The sequence below is a fragment of the Marmota monax genome, unplaced genomic scaffold (genome assembly GCF_021218885.2).
Source record: "Marmota monax isolate L192 unplaced genomic scaffold, Marmota_monax_Labrador192_F-V1.1 WCK01_AAM20220418_F8-fsc00056, whole genome shotgun sequence".
NCBI classification, from domain to species: Eukaryota; Metazoa; Chordata; class Mammalia; order Rodentia; family Sciuridae; genus Marmota; species Marmota monax.
In genome coordinates, this window is record NW_026695212.1 from 7,214,470 (window position 1) to 7,238,409 (window position 23,940).

Genomic DNA, 23,940 nt, shown 5'->3' on the forward strand with positions numbered 1-23,940 from the left:
TACATGAGACATTATGTGTTTTACCTATTTAAGAAGTATGTTATCTCAGAAAGCCATAGCCTACATGTCATGTATTTTGTTTGTTTTTGAGGGGGTGGGTACCAGGGATTGAACCCCAGGGTGCTTAACCACTGAGCCACATCACCAGCCCATATTATTTTTTACTTTTGAGACAGGGTCTCACTAGGTTGCTTATAGCCTCACTGAGTTGCTGAGGCTGATTTTTGAACCTGCAATCCTTCTGCCTCAATCTCCTGAGTCGCTGGGATTGTAGGCGTGCACTACCACGCCTGGCCATGTCATGTAGATGTTGCTTTCCTCTAGGCTGTCATGAAGATTAAATGCAATTTAACACACAGACATGCATACATATATATCATGAGTATAGTCATCGTATTTGATACATGGTAGTAGTTGTGGCAGTTTTGTTGCTATTATTTTTATCATCACTGTGATAGCTTACTACTTCATTCTTTCAAACATGGAAAAATTGTAACTGATTGTTTTTAAGTCACTGGTTCTCAAACTTTAGCTGACTTTTCAGAATACAGATTACTAAGCCATACGTGGACTGTTTCTGATCTAGTAAGTCTAGGTGGTCTGAGAATTTGCATTTCTGACAAGCTCCCAAGTTATGCCAGATATGACACTGGTCCTGCTCCACACTTAATTCCGAATTAAGGGATACTATGGGGGAGAGGGTGTTTTGGGAGGGGAAAATATTCTACTTGTAAATAATTGAAGTTTTTTGCTCAGTATCATTGTAAATTTCAAGCCTATATATGCAAAAAGGAATAAATGTTTGCAATATACAGCTGTGTAGTTGTAGTTAAATTTTAGTTAGACATGTATCAGGAAAATAACTTTTGTGAGAAATTTAGTTTTCCATAATTAAGTTCTCCCTGTAAAGCTAAATATTCAGAAATAACTTAAACATTAATATAGAGCCCTTTTAACTTTCCAACAAAAGTAATTCATCATTCAGATAAATGTTAAAGAAAATTATATCCATCTAAAATATATATGAAGTATATATAATAATACACACAGAAGTAATTCTTCATTCAGATAAATGTTAAAGAAAATTATGTCTAAAATATATATTAAGTATATATAATAATACATACAGTATATATAGTTAAAACTAATTTTGACTTATTTTATCTGATATCCTTTTTAGTTGAGCTTTTGTCTTTTAAAAATTTTAGCTGTTAAGTGGGAAAGTAAGATTTGAGAAATATTATTCTTCTCTAAGAAATCTCAAGTTAACAATTTGTTGGCCACTTGCATGATGATATCACCCTATATAATTTTGCTAGAATTACTCGTCTCACTAATTTCATGTTGTGATAATTCAAATAGCGTATACATAATCTTAATGAACACATTTTTAAAACAATTTTAAAAGAATTTCTTCCACAGTGAATTTTTAGGTGATGCGGCCTCTCTTTCTCAGTTAAAGACTTGAAAATTTGAGAAATTCTTTTAGTCCAGTCATCTTTAGATCTAATAGGATTTGTTACACTAAGGATTTTTTTTATCATTGCTTGATATACATGTGGGTTTTTTCCATTAATTTTGCTGATACATATTAGTACATTTTATATTTTCATAATATATGCTTTTCTTCAAAATTATTACTCATAATTATAGTTAAGATAGTTTGCTGCTTCCTAAAATTTAAATTAATATGGATTTATTAAGTAATAGAAAGCCAAAATTTTGTGAGAATTTTTGGAAACATTCATACAGTATAAGTCTCTATATAATTAGATCACTGGTAACATTGTCTTTGCAATAATTACTTATTTGGTTCCTTTGAATCCAGTGTGTAATTTCATTTCTGCTTGAATTAAATAACCTTTTGAGAGTATATAACCTTATTTTATTACTGGGAAAACCAAGTCATTAAAAAGTTACTTAAAAATCAAATATTCTGTTCCTAAAGCAAATGAATAAAGGTTTTTTTGTTTGTTTGTTTGTTTGTTTTGTTTATCAGATGTGAATTACACTCTCGCTAGGAGTTTTGCACTATTACAAGCATTAGGTAATAATGTACAGACACATTTCTTGCTCCTACGAAATGTTCAAAGATGTGCATGTATGTAGTTATATGTATACATTTTACAAACATGTAAGAGATCTTACAACTTAAGATTTGTGAACCAAAGCAATGTGTTTAAGCTTTATATATTTTTAAAAGGAGAAAATACATAGAAGACTAAATATGACCTGTATAATATCCATTGAATACTATTAAATAATTAAATATTTTTAATTATTAAAATATTTATGCTCCCTAGGTTTAAACTAATCTTTTTCTAGAATGTTGGGGTAAAAATGTATGTAGACTAATAAAACCAGCCTGGTTTAAATTCTAATAATAATTCATTGTAGGTCATCCGTTTGAATGAAATTTTAGTTTATGTAACTTAAAATTTTATGCATTTTTATACATTTTGAAAACTAATATGCCAGTTTTAATTTGAAAAGAATGATTTTAAAAAATGATTTTTTAAATTACTAATTTGGATAATCAACTTCAAACAATAAAAATCTTTTAGTTCCTAGGTAGGGGTAGGGAAGAGCGAAAGGCAGCTACCATAGTTCATTAGGCAGATACTGTGGCTGTGGTAGTTTTGGTGTTTGTTAGTTTTTACTGTTAAGCAAATAACCTTCATACTATGAATCATCTGAAAAGAACCTTTTTAAAAAGCCAGAGTCACAACAATGTTCTTACTTTATAAACTAATATCATGAAATAATTTTTTTCAAAATTACTTTTGGATTGGATATATTTGAAGTAAATCTGTTTTGGAACTTGGGCTAAACATATTTTAAAAAATGTGTTACACTAGAAAAGACAAAAGCTTTGGTGTCACATGGGTCTGGATCCTAATCCTAGGAGTTCCACTTATATGCCTTGGGTAAGTTACATGTGAACTTCGTTTCCTCAGGTGCAAAGTGAAAATAATATCTACTGTTGAGTTTAATATAAAAATTTGGGATAAAATTAGCCATGTCTCTAGTTTTGGCACATACTAGGCTTTTAATAATTATAGCTTTGGCACATACTAGGCTTTTAATAATTGTAAGTGGTTTGTCTATAGTTGTAATATACTTTAAATACGTGATTCTATATCTGAAATTTTGATTACATGACTTCAGTTTTCATTTTAATAATGGAAACATTATGAAATCAGTTTGAAACTAGACACAGGTAAAATATGTTAACGCATGGTTGCAAATGTCACTAGTTTAATCTTTAATATATAATTCATATTGAGAGAATCTTTATATGGAAATATGTAGTGATAGTCAGTGCTAATTAAATTCAGGTTATAGTATTAGTAATTTTAGAGTGTCTGTTTTTTGCAGCTGCAGAGGTGTTTGTTGTTTTTCCCCTCAGTATACATAGTTATATTTGCATTTCTGTTCTTTAAGCATGGAGGAAAGGAGTCTGAAAAAATTACCATTCTTAAATTTTAAAACTCATGGAGTTTTGAAAGTTTGCTTAAAATGAACAATCTAATTATCGGATATGCCTACAGCAAAAGTACTGTCTTGCTTTGGCAGTTTGGGGTTTTGAGTTTGTGAAATGGGAAGTTCTGGAGTGTGAGTTTTAAGGTCACTGTCTTCCTCAGATTTTTATGAAGTTAGAAGAATTTTACTTGTTTAAAATAAAGCATGATAAAGACAAATAGGAAAAATCTTCATTTTGAACTTTTTCATGAGCAAAAAGTAAATTTTTAGGTTTTTGAACTTTTGAGAGTATGAAATGGTCTTTTTTTTAAATACGCTATAATCTTCAGTGCTTTGCATTAAATGTTTAGTGATTTTTCTCCCTTTAAGTACAAATTTATAACATTTTACTAAATGTTCATGAATAGTCTCAACTTAGATGCAGAAATTCTACAATTTTGTACTTATAAAATAGAATAACATTTTTCTTTGTATTTCCATTCTTCTGTAGTTATTTTAATTGGTTCATATGGTAAAATGTATTCTGATAAAATTTTGAGATCAAAAAGATGAAATCAATTTATTTCATGATTTTTTTTTTTTTTTTTTTTGGTAGGAGTTCCATCTGGAATATGATAAATTAGAAGAACGGCCTCATCTGCCATCCACCTTCAACTACAACCCTGCTCAACAAGCCTTCTAAAAAGACTTCCCTTTTCTTGGGGTATGGCTGTCTCAGCACAATACTCAACATAACTGCAGAACTGATGTGGCTCAGGCACCCTGGTTGTAATTCCTTGAGGATCTGGCAATTGGCTTACGTAAAGGGTCACCATTTGAGGTCCTGCCTTACTAATTATGTGCTGCCCAACAACTAAATTTATAATTTGTTTTTCTCTAGTTTGAGCAGGGTCTGAATTTTTTCATTTATTTTCATTTTTGCCAGCAGACAGACTTGGGTCTGTAAAGACAAGCAAGTACACTGACAGAAGTTTACCATTTAGTTTCTTATATGTAAAAAAGAAAACCCACAAAAGACTCAACAAAATTAGACCACAAAATTTGCTTTGTTCATTGTAGCACTATTGGTAATAAAATAACAAATGTTTGTGCATTTTTATGTGAAGATCCTTCTCGTATTTCATTTGGAAAGATGAGCAAGGTCTGCTTCCTTCATTTTACTTCCCCTTCTGTTTTTGAAAGGCAGTTTCGCCAAGCTTAATGCAAGAATATCTGACTGTTTAAAAGAATGATATTGCCACAATCTCTGGATGGTCTCCAGGGTTGTGTTATTACTGAGCTTCATCTTTCCAGAATGAGCAAAACACTGTCCAGTCTTTGTTACGATTTTGTAATAAATGTGTACATTTTTTTTAAATTTTTGGACATCACATGAATAAAGGTATGTATGTACGAATGTGTATATATTATATATATGACATCTATTTTGGAAAATGTTTGCCCTGCTGTACCTCATTTTTAGGAGGTGTGCATGGATGCAATATATGAAAATGGGACATTCTGGAACTGCTGGTCAGGGGACTTTGTCGCCCTGTGCACTAAAGGGCCAGATTTTCAGCAGCCAAGGACATCCATACCCAAGTGAATGTGATGGGACTTAAAGAAGTGAACTGAGACAATTCACTCTGGCTGTTTGAACAGCAGCGTTTCATAGGAAGAGAAAAAAAGATCAATCTTGTATTTTCTGACCACATAAAGGCTTCTTCTCTTTGTAATAAAGTAGAAAAGCTCTCCTCACTGCAGTGTTGACTTTGATTTTAAATTGTGAAATTATTTCTTCAACATGAAAATTAGAGGGAAAACAAGTTTTGCAAATATCAAACTGAATGGTATGACTGAATTTAAAGTGTCTTTTGCAGCTTTCAACAAATAATTTAATAGAACCATAGCAAACCATTTTACTTGTAGATTAAAAATGTAGACAAAAAGATTAACTGGAGAAAACTTTTAAAAATGGATTATGGCAGCATACGGAACATTCTCGGGGCCCAATGGGAACACTTTTTCTCTGTGAGGAATTTGATAGAGTTTTGAGATCTATCTTTATGAAGTAATGCACAAATTAAGGTAAGACAAAAAGCAAGGTGGGGTAGACTTTACCTTCAGTTTGCTGGCCTGGATATTTCATTTTTATGGGTTGATGAATTCTTTTCTCATATAAATACTATATTTAAAAATGTTTAAAGACTGAAGCTACCAAAGCAGAACTATAGTAGAAAAAAGCCAGTGAGTTTTAAATTTTTAAATTTTTCATTTTTAACCTATTTTTCTATAAGAGTGAACGTTTATTGACATTTACCAAATCATTGTTTGAAAATTAAACATTTATGACATTGATGTGTTTGTGTATCAGGAATGAAAAATGACTTAAAATTTACCTTTTTCTATGTATTTTGAGATATTAGAAACTGACAAAAATATCAGGATTTTTTACTTGTCAGAATTAAACCAAAGCATCTCCTCAGTAGGAAAGATGGCAGTTAGGTTATCATAAGTATTGTGCAAAAATAAAATAAAATAAAACCCTACCATAGTTGATATAAACCAGAATCAAATGCTAAAAAGCAGTTTCCTTAAAGATTACATCTTTTCATAATAATTTGTTTTGTAAAATGTACCTTTTACAACATAACCATAAAAAATAAATAGGAAGAAAAACACAGTTAATGGAGGGAATCTTTATTCTGATGAATGAAAACATAAATTAAAGTCTCAGCTGAAACATGATCATGATTGGGACTATATGACTCATAATGAAGACAGCTCGTATCAAGTGATTTGTTGTGTTTTTCCTTCTTTTTTAACTGCCGTAGACATTAAGTGTACACTTTCCAGTTTTCTGGGGTTTTTTATATCCTGGATTATCAAAATTTTTATAACTTGTTGATATTAGAAGTTACCTATTGAGTTCAAATACACATTTAAAAATTTAAAAATTATACTTAAAATCTTTAAAATATTATATTAAACTAATACAACACTCAATTCTTTGTACACGTACAGGATTTGACTTAAACTTACTAAATTTATGATTTTTCTTAGGTTTAATTCTGTTCATATTCCCCTGTATAGCTAGTTGAATACATTTGTACACTGTTACATAAATTTTGAGATGAAACTATAATTGGCTTTCTGGAAACAAAAGCTCTATTTAGTTGTAAAAGGAAGTCCTTTAATCTATTTGGTATTTCTTGAAGTGGTACTATAATTTATATGGTTGAATTTCATTTGCACAAATAGTTTTCCTCAGATAAAATGAATTTTAATTAATAACAAAGTTTATTTAAGTTCTTACAGTATTTATAATAAAGCCAACCATTTAACTGGTCTTTTATTTTTTTGCCACTGAAATCGGGACCCAGCAGGTGCTTGATTAATACTTGTTCACTGAGTGGTTTAATTTGATATTTCAATTTGAAAATAAAATGTACAAATTAAAACATTGGGCTTTGAAATAATTTACTTTTACTATAATTTCATTTTCGCAAGAATATTTTTAAGCATCAACTAATTTTCAAAATTTTTCAAATGTTCCTCTCTACACTAGAATCGATTCTTCCTCTGAATCCTCTTTCATTCACAAACCATATATCTTCCATTCTGTTATATCCATTATCTATAATATATAAGGCATCTGAGCATGGCTCTGAATCACTTATTTCATTTAACTTAGATTTGCATTAATAATAACATCAATTTTGCAAAAACAGTTGCTGAAAACCTAAAAGTGTGTGTAGAAACAGATGTATTAAGTGTTTTTCTTAACCATGTTTTGTCTATGTAGTTTATAAAGAAGAAGCAGAAATACATACTAACTAGATTCCATTAGCAGTCTCTGCAGGGTCAGGGTGTACTCAGTGGTAGAGCACTTGCCTACCATTCTTGAGTCCGTTGTGGTTCCATTCTTAGTGTTGGGGATTTAAAAAAAAAAAAAAAAAGAAAAAGTCTGTGGAGAATGAGATAAGCCAGATGTTTGTCGAGATGTCTTTACTTTCTAAAAGCTAGATCCCAATGACATGTCCCAACTTTTCTTGCCCACTGGCATTACCTGTGAATTAGATCATATCATGAATAGAGGACACATCTGGGATATGAAGTGCATAAATGCATCAACAGTCAAAATTGGGATCTAAAGCTAACCCAAAAGCATAGTGTATTACGTTTAATCAAGTAGGGTATAGTGAATCAGAATAATGATATAGTTTTGCAGTTTTGATGTGAAAATAAAAATGGAGGGTGTTAGCTATAACATGGCTTAACATTGTTTATATGTAAATTAAGATCAATTGTGATTCTGTTACTAAAAATAATGAGTGTAATCTTCAGCTATATTAAGAAAAGTGCACTGCTGAAAACAACATGGGGATCCTGCTGTCTTAAAAATACACATCTGAAATGTCAGGTCAAGTATGAATGCTGTGTTTTAAGAGCTGTCACATTAGCCAAAGGGAAAGGAGTTGTGGCGTGCTTCCTAGCTACCAAGCAATATACTGAATGTTTAATTATTGTGTCCTGTTCAAAGAATAGCTTGATAAGGTAGGTGGGTGTTAGTATCCCCATTTTACAAAATTTAAAGTGTTACCCACCAAAAAGGAATTAGGGATACTTGTCATTAGAGAATAAACTTTGGAGACCTAGTATTTGTCTTTTCAAGAACTGTCAATGAAAGACATTAATTTGATGAAAGAGTAGAAAAAGGACCAATAAGAGATTTCAATGCAAATATTTAAAAGTAACATGTAATTTTGTGGGGGGTAGGGAGGTTGAACCCAGGGGGTCTCACACATGCTTGGTAAGCACTCTACTACTGAGCTGTATCCACAGCCCCATAATAAGATTTTGAAATTAGCTGCTGTGCAAGGCACCGGACTCAACTTTTATAAAACATAACCAAAGAGAGACTGGCTGAAGAGTGTTCTTACCTAAGGTAAGAAGTTGAACTGAATGATTTTGTTTCTGTGGTTAACTGAAAAAGTTAAGGAAGTGAGATAATTATTGTATTTCAGCAAACCTAATTGCCAACAATTTCAACAATTATCAATTTATGTTCCACTAAGGAAGAAAAGGTTGCTTAAACTATAATAAGCCACCAGTTTTTTTCTGTGAGTCATGGTTATTTTTTTAAATGTTTCATGAGGAGAATGTGCATTTTAGTATTGATGAGATGTAGAGCATGAAGAAGAGACAAAGGGCAGCTAAGGGGGATATACATGATAACTGTCTGGTAATATATGAAGAACTTATTCAGGAGAGAAGTATGTCTTAAAACCAAAAAGTGGAACTTCAGAGATTACGGTTCTGTATTAAGGTGCTGTCCCACTGCACTACCTGCTTCATGAAGTAAGGATTCTGTCAGTAACACTGTTTCAGCAGAAACTGGGAAACTCAGAATTGTTACTGACATGACTGTTGATTAGTAAAAGTTGGATTTGATAAATTCCAGGCCTCTCTCCAGCTCTTTTCAGCTCTTGACAGGTTGATACTCTTGATCTGAAGCTGGGGACTAATGTCAGGGCAAAAAAGTTTACACTTAATTTTGGCAGTTCTGGGGATTGAATTTAGGAGCATTCTACCACTGAACTACATCCCCATCCCTTTTTATTTTATTTTGAGGCAGGGTTTCACTAAGTTGCCCAGGCTGACCAACTGGTGATACTCCTCTGCCTCAGCCTCCCAAGTAGCTGGGATTCCAAATGTGCACCACAGTACCTGTTTAAAAGTGTATACCTAAAGCACATTTTTTTTCTGTGAGTCATGGGTATGGTTTACTTAAAATCACTGCCTTATATTTGGAAAGAAATTTAAAAATTAAAAAGCAACTTTAGTCAATTTTAATTTTCCCCCCATTTTTGATATTAGGAACAGGAATATGAAAAAATACTAAAATATGTGTATATGTTCACCAGTGTTGTTCAGTTGCATATTTTAGTTCTGTATTCAAAGGAAGCAATAGTTTTTGTTAAATTTTAAGGTAAATGTTTAGCCTGAAATGTTCAGTGTATTAGTGTGCAACTTGCTGTTTTCTGCTGTGACAGTGATCATATAAATTAGATTGAGCAATATTTGTATTACTTTTAAAATTTGATCATAAAATGTGGCTTATAAAAGGCTCAATTCGGACTGCAATAACTATAGGAATTCAATCAAAAGTATCTTCTAATTAGATAATTCTCAAGTTAGTGTACTGAGAATTACCTAGGGAAATATATTTGTTTTGTTTTATTTGTTTCTTTTTTCTTTTTCCAGGGCTAAGGACCAAATTTGCACGTGCTAGGCCAGCATCTTGCCACTGAGCTAAATCCCTAAACCCACTGGGGAATATATAAATGTCCTTTTTAGTACCCACCTTCAAACACTGATTTTCAAATGTCTAGAAAGAGGCCAGAGACATGTAGGCTAGCAAATATCACAGATCATTTCTGAAGTTACTGAGCTATCAATCACGATTAAAATTCACTCTGTCTACTATAAAAGTACTAACTAGAATAAAAGCTTAAAAGGTTTTGGTGAAATCTCACCAAGTTAATGTGGGATAATTCCTGTGTTCATTTGCTTTTTTCCTAAAATATCTAGTGTTCTAACAGACCATGTTATTACAGTAGTATTTATTAGCAGAGCAAGAGGAAAGCTAGATCCATTCTAAAATAACAAGTGTTTTACCTCAGCTATATTTCTGGGAATATTGTTACCATATCTAAGATATCTATGTAGGTTTGTATGCATAGAAACTGCTAACTCATTAATTGAATTTGTCCAGTTGTGAACATTGTGACTTGACAATATTTTAATGCTTAAGAACTCTATTCATAGGGCTCTGTAAAAAGCTTATCATTTCCATGTCTTATCAATTTTCTGTCCATTTAAATGGCTTTTTGAAAATGTCATGAAACTCAAAATGGTCAGAATTGTCATAATTTCCTATACTGAAAACCTAAATTATTACATAAATAATATATGATCACAAGTTGACACACTAAAATACTTTTAGCTAACTTATGTTTTATATAGTAAAACCAACTTTTCATTCCTCAGAAGATTTATCTTATTAAATCTAGAATGTTCAAACTGTGTTCTAATCTATTTCTAAGGCCTGATTTGCACCTGCATTACACAAATATGTTTTGACATATTGTCAGGTGAAATGAGTCTGACTTTATCCCTGAAGTGTTAATTCCTTTAAACTACATTTGAGGGTACTAGCTGAGGAAAACAAATTGAATTCTTCAGGATGAATTACAGCAGATCTTAATTTGCATAAGCATTTCTTTAAATGTAATGCTTTGGTAATTTGCATTGGGGGCCTAAGTGACATTTTGACCTCATAATTTAATTACAGTAAAGTTCTTTTTTCTTTCAGGCTAATCTGTTCTCTAGTGCATGCTTAAGATAGTTTTTATAACAACACATAAGAGTTCTTCAAACATTTTTGGAAGAAGTGCCTCAAATTTCAAGGGTGATATACTGTCCATAAATGACTGCATCTGCTTGATTCTTTTTTAGACTCAGGTCTCAGTACTCATAAACTTATAATAGAAACTTTTAAACATTTTTCAAAATTTATATATTTCAATAAGAAAACATTACATGAGGGAATGGCATAAATAGTTCCAGCTTCTTGTGTATAAAAATAAAGATTTGGGGCAGCCAGAATGTTTCAAAGCTACCTTTAAATCTGTTACATACTGAACATTTATTTTAAGATGTAGTTTTAATTACCATATGTAACAGTGCATGAAAAATGGGCTGCCTTTGAGTCGTTAAATATTTCCCCTCTTAAGATTTTTTTTTATTTTGAATGTTTTAAGTAACTGTCTTCAAATGATTAGTATTCGTCAAGTATAAAGTAAGTTATCTATTACATAAAACTTACACCTCAATTTTTCAAAATGAAAGTTTTATTACTCTACTGAGAAAAACTATTTCTAGATTTCCTTTTTTATCAAAAGTTTTCCATTTTTTTTCCAGTTCATTCTAAATAATGTAGATCTAACATTTGAATATTAACATAGTTGACTTGCAAAACTAATCGGAATACAAATTCTTGCTAACAGAGATAAGTCAAAATCATTTCTCTGGCTTCTCTCTACATTTGCAGTGACATGTGATGTGATTTTGATGGTGAATCTCAAAACCATTGTCCTGGAAGTGAGGGTAAGTCAGATAACGGAAAAAAAAAAAAAAAAGTGCAGACTTTCATTTCAGTGCTAAGAAGGGTGTCATTTACAACTCTGAATTGTCCATTTTCTTAGCATTTGGGGAGTAAGGATTAGTTTCCTAAACCCTCTGGAGAAAATACTGCAAAAACAAGATTACCATAAGAAACAAAGCCTAAGAGGCACATAATCACTATCTTCTTCGCACATCTGAAATGGAGTCATTTGTAAAGCTTTATCCTATAAAACACCAGAGGGCAGAACTAGGTACCATACATGGATGTTATGGCAAGGCAGATCTAAAATATACAATAAGAAAGAACCTAATAATTTTTTAAAGGTCCCCAAAAAGGTAGCATTAAGAGTTCAAGGTTTTGGAAGTATCCAAGCAAAGGCAAGAAACACTTTTATAATTATTAAGTGATTTCCTGCATTAAAAGGATAGGATATCCTTCTACCCTAAAATCATTTAATGACTTGTTTAATTAACATCTAGTTTTTCCTTGTGTATATCTTCAAATTTTAGCTTGAATTTCTTAAGCCACTAGAAACCAAAATACATCTCTGTCCCACATAAAACAGTACTACTTACTTGCTTTGCATCTGAAAAAGCTACTTTCATCATAAATGTGTTTCAGAGTAAAATTAAATGGGGACTAGATTATTAGGTCCATCATTATCTACTGTTCCCTTCATAGGTTTCACAGTAGGACTTTTGATCAACCCTAACTATCCTTGAATGTAAGTGTATACATACACTTGAAATCCATTTGGAAATGTTTCTTTCATTACCAAATACAGAAATTTCTTATGGGTAGCACAGCATAGTAGGAAAAGAATGTGTCTCAATCTACTGCCCTGTCAATATGTGTGCAGCCTTGAAAAAGTTAATCTTTTGAGTTTTGTTCCTCATAAAACAAATTAAGGCATTTGTGAATAACTTAGTTTATGTCAGTTATTCAGTAGATGTTGGCCAATTTCTCCAAGACACTGATATTTATTGTGGGGAAGATGATTTCCACTTATCTTGGGATATTTTAATTTGGCTAGGTGCTGTTTGTTACATAGCAATTCTTAAGTTTTTAAGACCATGGCAAGAACAAAATAAACCTAGAATTAAATCCTAGAATGTTCAAACTGTGTTCTAATCCAACCTTTTCACTTCAAGAAGAGGAAACATCAATTATTTACCTTGCCTCAAATGAATTACTATTCAAGTTGTGAGCCAAACCTTTCCGTGTCTAGCTAGTTCCAAAGCTGACTGCACATAAACATTCACTTCAATTATCACAAAAGACCAACAGTGAGAATTTAGCACTACCAGTGTGATACTACAAACTTAAGTATCTGTTTTTTGCTTTACTCAGTTGCAAACAAAGACTGAGTGCAAACAAATCTGAACTTGTAAAAATATACCAAATACTATTTCAAACAAAATGCAAAGACTTAAGGAGCTTCCTGGCTTATTTTCAATAAGGTGATATTTAAGATCCTTTCCTGTTCTTATATGCTCTCATTGTAAATATCTAGAAATAGTAATGTTCTCAGTATAATCATATTCTCAATATAATAGGAAAAGTTTAGGGCCAGTAAAAGATACAGGTAGAAAAAAGCAGTGGCCACAGAAGAAATTTATTCCGAATCCTAAATTCTGTGGCTAATTACAAATATTTATGGAAAGAAAGTTAATTTCTTGATAATAGCAAGGTGGAAATCAGTACAATGGTAAAGTTAAAATCAAACAAAAAATAATTTTCTATAATTACATCTACTGGATCAGAAAGAAATTTTTCCTAGATGGTTTTCTTTTGGATCACTCTACTTTCATTATGTTTATTTTTACCTAATTATTCCAGGTGCAAAGGTCTAAAATCTATCTAGAATATGAATTTTAATGAAAAACAGGTGATGGTAAAATACTCATCTCCTTGCCAGTGTATTTTAGCAATTCAAGTGTTTAGTAGCAGTGTGTCATCCAAAATCTTCACAATTTGCCAGTTTTTTGAAAGTGTATTTTCTCAATGTGTTAAATTCCCTTCCATTCCTAGCATAAAAAATCCTTCCTTATGCCGATTCTTTTTTAAAATGTATGTTTAGTTGTTGACAGACCTTTATTTATGTATTTATATGCAGTGCTGAGAATTGAACCCAGTGCCTCACACATGCTAGGCAAGTGCTTTGCCACTGAGCTACAACTCCCAGCCCCTTATGCTGATTCTTTTTAGGATTTAACAAAATGGTATATATATTAAGTACAAGATTGAATTCTTTAACTTAAGTCATGGAACTTTTAAAAGAATATTGATCATGAGAACAAACATCATAAAATAACAATGACTAATATCCTTGTTTAGATAAGTTTTATTTTCCTTTAAAGTTTCTTAAGATTGTCCATGATTCCCCTGGGGGGGGGGGGCGCGCACTGGCTGCAGACAATGACACACATTAAATAAGTGGATCTGGTTCTGAGTATTACATTTCTTATCTTAGTTTCCGTAGGCAGAACACTATCCAGAGAAGACTAGCTTTCCTGTGCTGCCTCTCCTCTGCAAGAACAGAAGATGCTAAAAGACCTCAGAACTTCTGAGGTTCTGACAATTCTTACTACCATTCTGCTACCATTCTGATGACCTGTTTTCTGAAACTGAACAGAAGATATATCCAATCTTCCCAGGGAATGCTAATGTAGTTTTACCTCAAGAAAAGGAAATAATAGCAAACATTTGAAGTATTTCCTTTAGGATAAAAATATAAATTAATCTGTGAAGTCTTCTGATATCTTTTGACTCTCAGTAAGAAAGACATGAAGATAAAGGAAGACAAGCAAGCTAATTCAATATGAAACAAAATTAAATGTTTAAATAACAGAAGACTGGATGGCAACAGTTTCTTCAATTATTTTGAGAATGTAAGCAAAGAAACGGACTAAATGGAAAACTAAATGGATTTAAAAAGATGTAAAGAATTTAAGTTAAGGTCTGGGGTTATGGCTCAGCAGTAGAATGCTCGACTAGCACGTGTAAGGCCCTGAGTTCGATCCTCAGCACCACATAAAAATAAATAAAATAAAGGTATTGTGTCCAACTACAAATAAAAAATAAAATATTTTTTAAAGAACTAAAAAAATTAAAGTAATGTGTCCAACTACAACTAATATATATATAAAATTTAGGTTAAGACAAAAATTTATGATATTGTTCCATATACTTAGAAGACCATCTTCAGTTCTGAGGGACAGGTTTCATTCATAGAACACTTTAAGCTCTGGATTCAGTGAAAATTGAATCATATTCATGATTATTATTGGCCCCTCCCATTCCGGTGGTTTTTTATAAACATTATTATGAATCAATTTTTCCTCAAGATTCAATCCCTCAGCATAATTGCTCACTGCTGTCACAGGTCTATATAGGGGAGGCTGCAGCTTTCTTGAAAAGATTACAATAATCTGCAAAGGAAGAAGATTCAGAGTGAAGATTTGTGAGGTCAGGTCAAGTTGTTTCAACCATTAGACTAACTTTTCCTTTCAATTAATATAATTCTCACAATCGTCTTTATGCCAACAGAAAAGGAATAGTATAATTCCCAGATAAAAGATGAAAAATAAAAAAATCTCTCCAAAAACTTGAATGATATATTAAAGAACATAGCCTTTTCTGGATACGCAAGGTTTCCAAACCTTGCATTTTCTTTATTTTGAAAAACACATAGCATACTTGCCTTCCTTACCCATTGCTTGGAAATACTTGTTACCTATCACATAAAGGAATGTTGTACTTCAGAAAAACGTATCAGAACTGTAGTCAAAAGTAGAATTTTAAATCCAAGAAAGAGTTCTTTGATTCCGTGTTTGATATTCACCAGGAACAAAATTCAGTTTGATTAAGAGTTTATTCATTTGGGATTTGCAAACTAAGAAAAAGATGTATATTATGAAAACTGAATATTCCAATTTTATTCTTCAAAAAGAAGCCGTTCGAAATAGTGCTCAAGTTTGATTTTATGATAGAAATGCGGTTTGGAAAGATAGTTTACAAAATAAAATAAAGGTCACGAAAGGAATAGAAGCTGAAGGATGGAGGGAGCGGGAAGAACTAAGAGAGCCGACAGCTCTAGAAAGGGTACCTGTCCCAAAGTGGGTCTGCACGCCGCTGTCGCCTTACACAGCGCTCCTGGTAATCTCATCTACCAATTCTGGGTGGGCCCCAGGTGCAAGACTCCTAAGGAGGGAAACCACATAAAGGATTCTGTTCTCCTGATGGGAAAAGTGGTCTCTACAGGCTGCAAGCCTCTCCACCTGTTTCCTTTGGTTCCTTCTCAGTCAACTCCAACTAGGGTCCACTCGGCTGCCCAAGACCTACGTTTGCCGCGAGGTCCACTGCGGACCTAGGCAGCAAGTTTCCTGATGTTGCCAGTCGAGGAATCCTGCCCCCACGCGCTTTGCCTCTACAGCAAACTCCGCCCTACTCAGCCTATCTTGCTCGGATCCTGCCATCCTCTGGGCCCGGCTGGGGCGCAAAACTGGGCCCTTGTTAAGGCGGTTAGGAGGGATGGCGGGCACCCGCGGCAGGACCGTTAGTGCGCTCGCCCCTGCGGCGTGGGCGCGGCTGGGTCACACCTCCCATAGCGGAGCGCGGCGTGGATACCTGCAGGGGCCTCCCGGGGCGTACCCCAACTCACGCCGGTCGCCGGTGGGCTTCCATCTCCGTCCACTCGGCTTGGCCGCGCGGCTGTCCTCCCTCCCTCATCGCCTCCCGTGGGCCTCCCCAGAACACCGCTACTTGGCAGCTGGCTCACTCTCCCGGCAAACTGACCAATCCTTTTTGGAGTTCAAGATTCCCGCCGCTCCACTTGCACTACGTCGGTCCCCTCTTTTCTTTTTTTTCCCCTTTAACTTTCACCTGGGTTAGGCTATGCTGAACCTAAACTTTCATCTAGGATGTCTCTCCCAGGGGATTTGGAGAGGATTCGAAAAGCAAGTAGCCGCTGTCCCGGGTGTACGCCTACAGGCGACGCCCCGGGCGGGGAGGGGCGGAGCAGGAGGGCCTGGGTCGGCGGCGGGCGGGGCGGAGCAGCTCCCTTACGGGGAGCCCCCGGGCTCGTCCTAGCCCGGCCGCTCCTACCCTAGTACAGCTGCCAGCGAGTCCGCGGAAAAGCGGCCGGCGGGCGATGGAGACTGGGAGACACACGGCGAGAGGAGGCGGGGTTGGGGAGGCGCGGAGAGCGCGGGGGCGGAGGCTGGCAGGGGGCGCTGGAGGCTGGAGCGGTCCGTGCGCTCCCTGCGCCCGAGGGTACTGGAGGCTCTGAAGCGGCTGCCGCACCGGGGCCGGGCGGCGGCTGGGCCGGGGCGGGGGGCGCTGCCGCCGCCGGGGGCGTCGCCGGCCTCGGCCCCTTTGTTCTCGCGCGCTCCCCCTCGCCGCCCACTCCCCTGCTGTCGCGCGGCAGCGGCGGCGGCGGTGGTGGCGGCGGCGGCTCCTCCCGCCCGAAGCAGTCGGGCTCGGCGCCGGGGGCGGGAGGGGGCGGGGGGAGCGCGCCAGCCGCCGAGCGTGGGGGGCGATGGCGAAGCTCCGGGTGGCTTACGAGTACACGGAAGCCGAGGACAAGAGCATCCGGCTCGGCTTGTTTCTCATTATCTCCGGCGTCGTGTCGCTCTTCATCTTTGGCTTCTGCTGGCTCAGTCCCGCGCTGCAGGATCTGCAAGCCACGGCCGCCAACTGCACGGTGCTGTCGGTGCAGCAGATCAGCGAGGTGTTCGAGTGCACCTTCACCTGTGGCGCCGACTGCAGGGGCACCTCGCAATACCCCTGCGTCCAGGTCTACGTGAACAACTCGGAATCCAACTCCAGGGCGCTACTGCACAGCGACGAGCATCAGCTCCTTACCAACCCCAAGGTAAGGACGTCCGCCCCTGGAGCCCAGGGGCTCCAGCGAAGAATGCCTTGCTCCTGCGGAGCCCTGGAGATTTGGAGACAGCATAGGGTTAGACCCGTGCGGAGTAGTTCGGAATGGGTTCCGGTTGCTAGGAGGAGACAGGCATCGAAAGCTGTACTCAAACCCAGAGTGAGTTCATCAGGGAGCCCCAGGGATCCGGTCCTTCGGGTGGGTTTGTGCAAGTGACAATCAGTCGTGCCCCCCCAAAATCTCTTTATACACCTGTCTTGTCTGGCCTCAGATTTTGAGGCCCAGACGCAGCCGGGTCTGGCGCTTACAGGACGGGATTTGGAGAAATGCAAGCAGCAGAGAAAGTTAACTTTTCCTTCCATGAAAGCCCTTGGGCAGCGAGGATCCACCTACAGTCAGCGACGGTCCGAGCTGCAGCAAAAACTTAGATGTAATGACTTTTGTTAGGAGGTCGGGGGGGGGGGGTCTCTTAGCCCCTGGAAAGATGTTAAGAGAGATCCTTTCTTTTACCACTAAACAGACCTTTTAAACCTGGCGTCTAAAGATAAACGTGAAATTCTACGTAGGCCCATTTTGGAGGGTCCTGTGGGATGCTAGTGACTCTGTGTATCTAGGGACAATCAGGAGCGGTCTGTAGAACAGTACAACTTACTGAAAATAGAAAACCCTCAGTGAAATATACCAAACAGTCCTTTCCTGACAACTTTCGATGTCACAAGCATAAAAGAAAAGAAAATCTGGTTAGGACTCTCGGGCTGGAGAGCTGAGGAGACTCAGAAAACTGTTCCCAGTGGAGAAAAATACTTATAAAAAGCAGTGAACTAATTGAGCTTCCTAGTGCATCTGCTTCTGCAGGAAGGGTTTTGTTTCTTCCTTTGGTCTTTCCTATTATCTTTGTTGCTTAACTATCAAAGTAAGGGTGTGTGTGTGTTTTTAAAAGTTACTGACACTTTTTCTCTTTGTGAGGGCCCTGCCTGAACACCAAGCAGGAAAGCGGTCCAAAAGAAAATGAACTATGTGTTCACAGGATAACTTTGTATTAAATGTGGCAAATTGCATTTATATTTGTCTCCCAAAAAATTCTGAATTAATATTTTAAAGTATTTAAAACAAACTTACTATTGCTGTGTAGTAAAATTCATGATCTTTTCTTCAAAACAGGAAATCCTTGAATATGAGAAAAGAAAAATAATTACATTTTAGAAGTAAGACTCTTCTTAGAAAAATGCTCATGCTAACAAATTAATATTCATTTGCCTTAAAATGAAGATAATACAAAGAAATTAAGAAATATAGGAGTAAGAACATAGAATGCAGAATTTAGAATATGATGTTCAAGCTCATGAAGAAGTGAAAATTTCTCAAAGACATGTTATAAATTAGTCTGCTTAATGCTTAGTTATATTTAAAAAGAAATATCAGGGTTTTAAAAACTATTTTTTCATTATCAAACCGGTAATATAAAAAAAGGGTGCCAAGGAGTAGTAATGATTTAGAAATTATATGATAGTTTATCATTTAGTTTTTACAGTTGGTAAAACATTGCTAATTACTTGAAGACTGTGGTTTAGTCACTAATAAATTAATTATATGTATGTACATGTATGTGTATATACATGTATATATATATATATATGTATATACATGTATATATATATATATATATATATATATATATCAGTAAATGATTAGTATCTAACCACGACATTAACAAATTAGAATTTGCTACAGGAAGGCTGCTTCACAATTTCCAGGCAATTATTCAGGATCTGGCAGAAAAGGTAAATTGAAATCATTAGGACATTGATTTTTAAATCACTGGAAAGCAATCACAATTGTTTTATGTAATACCAAGATATTTCTCTCTGTGTCTGTTTCTCTCTCCCCTCCCCCCCTCTCTCAAATAATCTGGTATTTTCCAGTATCAGTTCGGAACTCAGCAATCGTTATTTTAAAGAAGTACCTGAACAAAATCACATCTTATGAAGGGAAGTATTCAGGAAATGACAGAACAGGAAGATGATATATTTATGTTACAAAAAGTGAACAACATCTCTATCAACTTAGGCCAAGTTTCCTCAGTCAAACCAATATTTCTCTCTTTATCCAGATGACAGGGTGTTGTGGCACATATAGGACATAAATTTGCTTTTCAACATCACCTTTTTATTTTTGATCAATTAAATACTCAATTTGGAAATTTTTGTAAGCAATTTGTGTTGAAAAAATTCAGTGCAACTACAATATTGTGGGAGTCAAGTACATGAGCGGATTGTTTACCCAGTGTCCTTGCAATTAGATAGTGTCCCCTGCCCATGCAGTTGCACCTTGGCCCTCTAGACCTTTTCTTGCCTTCCCTTACTTACCTCTTTAATGGAGGTTTAATTTTCCGACCCATTCCTTTCATTCAATAGATCCCAGCCACCTTCCACCTTCTCTTCACATCCCACCACCACAGGAAACCACTTAGGAAATCTCTTAGAAAAATAGAACAAGCACTTTTTCTTCTCCCTTGAATTTGCTGCATTAATCACAATAAAAGACAGGACAGGGAAAGAAGTTTACAAATGTATAACTTCATAAGCCATAAACTACTAAAGATGTTGATTTTTGACTAATAATTTCTTTAAAATTAAGTTCTCTTCAGTTTACTTACATTTTTCTTCAAGTCCTTATTCTCTAAAGCAGTCACTGTATCTATCATGTAACGTAGTATTCAAGGCAAGTAATTATCCACGAGAGATGACATGTTCTGAGGATTAACCATAGTGAAATCTAAATTTGGGGTTCACTTTCTCTTACTACTCTCCCCATCCCTCCCCTGTCCCTGTCACACCACTGTCTCTTTGTAACTCAGGGGTTAAGTGTGCCAAGACCTTGGGTTCTCAACTACGGTTGCACAGTGGAATTATCTGGGAACTTTAAAAAGAAATTCTTATGCTCGGGTCCAACGCTCAGAGATTTCAACCTTCAGAGATGTCTTGGGTGGGGCCTGGGTATTGGTGTTTTTATTCGGAGTTCTTCTCGTGATTCTAATAGGTAGATAAGAAATGAAAACCACTGTTTTGGACAGTGACCTCATCTACTGTTTAAGAAAAACAACAAAAGGACTCATGTAATTGATATTTGTGTTTTCGGGATAAAAGATCTTGTTGACACTACTGAAGACAGGAGGTTGATATAAAAAGAGAAACCCAAGGAAATTCTTAAGGGAAGGAAGAGAATAATTTAAAATTAGGTGGAAATGATCATTTAAAATTAGTTTAAGTGAAATGAACTCATGCAATTCCAGACGTTTGGATTTGCATCAATATATACATTGGATGGCAAAGAAAAGATGAATTTTTTAACCTCATTCTTTTTTTTTTCTTTTTTCTTTTTTTGTGGTGATGGGTGCTATATTCTTATATGTGGTGCTATATTCTTATATGAGGGATAAGAGAGAGCTGGTGATTAGAGACCACATGTTTAATTTTGTTTTGATTTTTTTTTTCTTCCACTGATGATAAAAACCTAGAAACAAAGGATAAGTCTGTTTCTAAGAAACTGGTACTCTACAAGTGACAGAAATACATTGGCGAGGAAAACTTAGGTGGGAATGAAAAAGGCTTTGGGCTTTAAGTACCATCCCCTGATGCTGTAGGTACCAGCTACATAAGCTGTAAGCACTGTGGCTTCTATGGCTTCTTGGAATTCTTCAGGTCCACATTGGTGCACCCATCCCCAGCACACAATTAGACAGTGTGGGCTGCTGGAGTTCATTTGTGGACTCCTTTTTTTGTAACATATGTTTAATTTGTTACATTTTGTGCTCTACAGAGTCCATCTCTCCTCTCAAAACTACTTAGTAAAAGGCTCTGCAGGGTTGTGACTTCTCTGTATCAGTAATACAGTCTTTATTTCTACATGAAGAAGTGGCTTTCCTTGTTTTTTTTTTTCTTCTAGTGAGTATAATGAATAATATTTGGTGTAAACTTAAAATTCAATTGATCAAATAATTTTTCTTTATCTATTATGATCAAAGAACCAAGAAAGAAACCAGAGGTCATACAAAAATGAGTATTTAACAAAATAGTGTCTACTCTGTGACATGTGTGCTTCTAGGATCTGAGTCTAGAACAGATTGAAATGAAGTCGGTGGCCTCATGGAACTTACATTTTCGTGCAGGGTAACAGACAAGAAGTTAATTTATAATGTTATGAAATGATAGATGGGTAAAGAAAATTCAGGCAGGGTAAGGGAATAGACAGTGATGGGAGAAGCAAAGGGCTGCTCTCTGGGGACAGGATGCTCCAAGACCACCGGCCTGATGATATCTGCACAGACACCCAGAGAAGGTGAGGCATATGAAGAATCTGAAAGGAGATAAAGCATCAAATCTCATGGCTATCTGGGGAAAGAGCATTCCATAGGCTGAGCAAACAGTAAGTGCAAAGGCCCTGAGACAAGTGGCTGCCAGGTCTGGGTGAGAAACAGTGAGGACAGCGCTGAGGTTGGATCACAGTGAGCGGGGCAAAGAACAGAGGCAGATGATTAAGGTCCCCAGAACAAGACAACTTTGGGTTTTATTCTAAATTTGATGGTGAGCACCTGACCTTGAGCAGGGCTGAGATCAGACTCAGACTTTGTAAAGATGTAAATGATTCTTTTGGTTGATGAGTTAAAAATGCAAAGTATGTGCACACATACTCACTGTGAAGAGCAGGAGGGACAAAGGCAAGTTCAGAAACAGGGTTCAATAGAACAGATAAAAGATGGTGGTGGCTGAGATCCATGGATAACTTTGGTAAAATTCACCGATAGGTTGAATATGAGAACTGAGGGAAAGAGAAGTCAAGTATGACGCCAAAATTGTGGCAAGCACAGCTGGATGAATGGAGGGGACGGTCCTTTTGTTAGTTGGGGGAAACTAGAGGAGAAGTGGGTTTGGAGGAGTGTGGGTGAGAATCAAGGTTACTGTTTCACATCTGCCCACCGGATGTACACATGAGGAAGCCCTTCAAGGAGGTTATTATCTAGCAGAGGAGGTAAGAACATAGGTAACTATCAGAGGAGGCAGAATGTCCAGTTCCACAGGGAGGCCCCAGCAATATGGTATGATCATTGAGAAGGAAAAGGAGAAAACTTCATAAAGAAACATTTTCCATGAGTCTTGCTGAGGAAATTTTTATGTTGGTGCTGAGGAAAGGTAAGGAGAAATGACGAGAACATCAAGTAAGAGAAAATGCTGGAAGCAAGGCCAAGAGCTGTGTGGTATGGGATGTGTTGGGGGGTCCCCAGGTAGACTGGCATGCCCCAAACACAGGCTCCATAAAAATCTTGGGGGAAAAGCAGGAGATTAAACTAGGGCCAGTAGTGTAAAGGTCCTTTACAGGCAGGACAAGTTTGATGGACACTAAGGGGCCTTGACAGGAAGAATAATGTACCCCTTCTCAAAGATGTTCACATCCTAATCCTTAAAACCTGCAAATATCTTCTGTTTCATAGCAGAGGAGAATTAAGGTTGCAGATGGAGTTAATGCTACAAATCAGGGAGATTGTCCTGATTTATACACACAGGCCCACTATAATCACAAGGGGTTCAATGTGGAAGACACGGGCAGAAGGGGAGGTCAGAGGAATGCAATTAGAAAGACTCAACTAGCCATTGCTAGTAGCTTTCAGCCAAGGAGTATAGGCAACCTCTTTTTACAAGGAAGTGGGAATAGGCAAAAAAAATAAATTCTCCCCTAGACCTCCAGAAAAGAATGCAGCCTAGATGGAGTCTTGATTTTAGCCCAGCGGGATCCACTCTGGACTTCTGACCTCTAAAATTCTAAGAGTAAATTTGTAGGTTGGTTTTATTTGTTTGTTTAAATCCAGGGGTGCTTGACCACTGAGCCACATCTCCAGCCCTTTTTATTTTTTTTATTTTGAGACATGGTCCTGATAAGTTGCTTAGGGCCTCACAAAGTTGCTGAGACTGTCTTTGAACTTGCAGTCCCTCCCGCCTCAGCCTCCCAAACCACCAGGATTCCAGGAGTGCACAACTGTGCATGCCCAGCTCTTCTGTTCTTTTAAAATAACAGTGATATAATTGCAAATCATTAAATTAATTACATGGATTTTGAAAATTTTTGCAAATAAATGAATTTGAATAAATTCACTTTATGTATTTTATTTGCTTTCTTAAGTAGCAGAATCCAGCAAATTAGGTCTCTAGAAGCTCTGGATACTGAAGCACATGCAAAGAAATATCTCGACTTATATATCATCTAATTGATATATAAGATCAAATGAAGTTTGAAACCTTATCCGATGTCCAGTTTACTAATTCTAACTTAACCATATTACAGCAGCATGTGTTGATGTTCTGTTTCATTGGAGAAAGCTAAATTCTAGAAAGTAGAATTTTAATCCTTT

General features: G+C 36.3%; 2 protein-coding genes across 5 annotated transcripts in view; both read left to right on the plus strand.

The window, feature by feature from the left end:
• Nucleotides 1-5,220, plus strand: part of Cnot2 (CCR4-NOT transcription complex subunit 2) — a 100,617-nt gene extending 95,397 nt beyond the window's left edge. For all 4 annotated transcript variants that reach the window (XM_046430611.2, XM_046430610.2, XM_046430612.2 and 1 more), the window contains one exon: nucleotides 4,079-5,220. In XM_046430611.2, the coding sequence (XP_046286567.1) occupies nucleotides 4,079-4,165 (87 nt within the window). In that variant the 3' untranslated portion in view covers nucleotides 4,166-5,220. The remainder of the gene's footprint in view (nucleotides 1-4,078) is intronic.
• Nucleotides 5,221-17,152: 11,932 nt separating this feature from the next.
• Nucleotides 17,153-23,940, plus strand: part of Kcnmb4 (potassium calcium-activated channel subfamily M regulatory beta subunit 4) — a 60,383-nt gene continuing 53,595 nt past the window's right edge. The window contains exon 1 of the mRNA XM_046430734.2: nucleotides 17,153-17,528. Within this exon, the coding sequence (XP_046286690.1) occupies nucleotides 17,193-17,528 (336 nt within the window). The 5' untranslated portion in view covers nucleotides 17,153-17,192. The remainder of the gene's footprint in view (nucleotides 17,529-23,940) is intronic.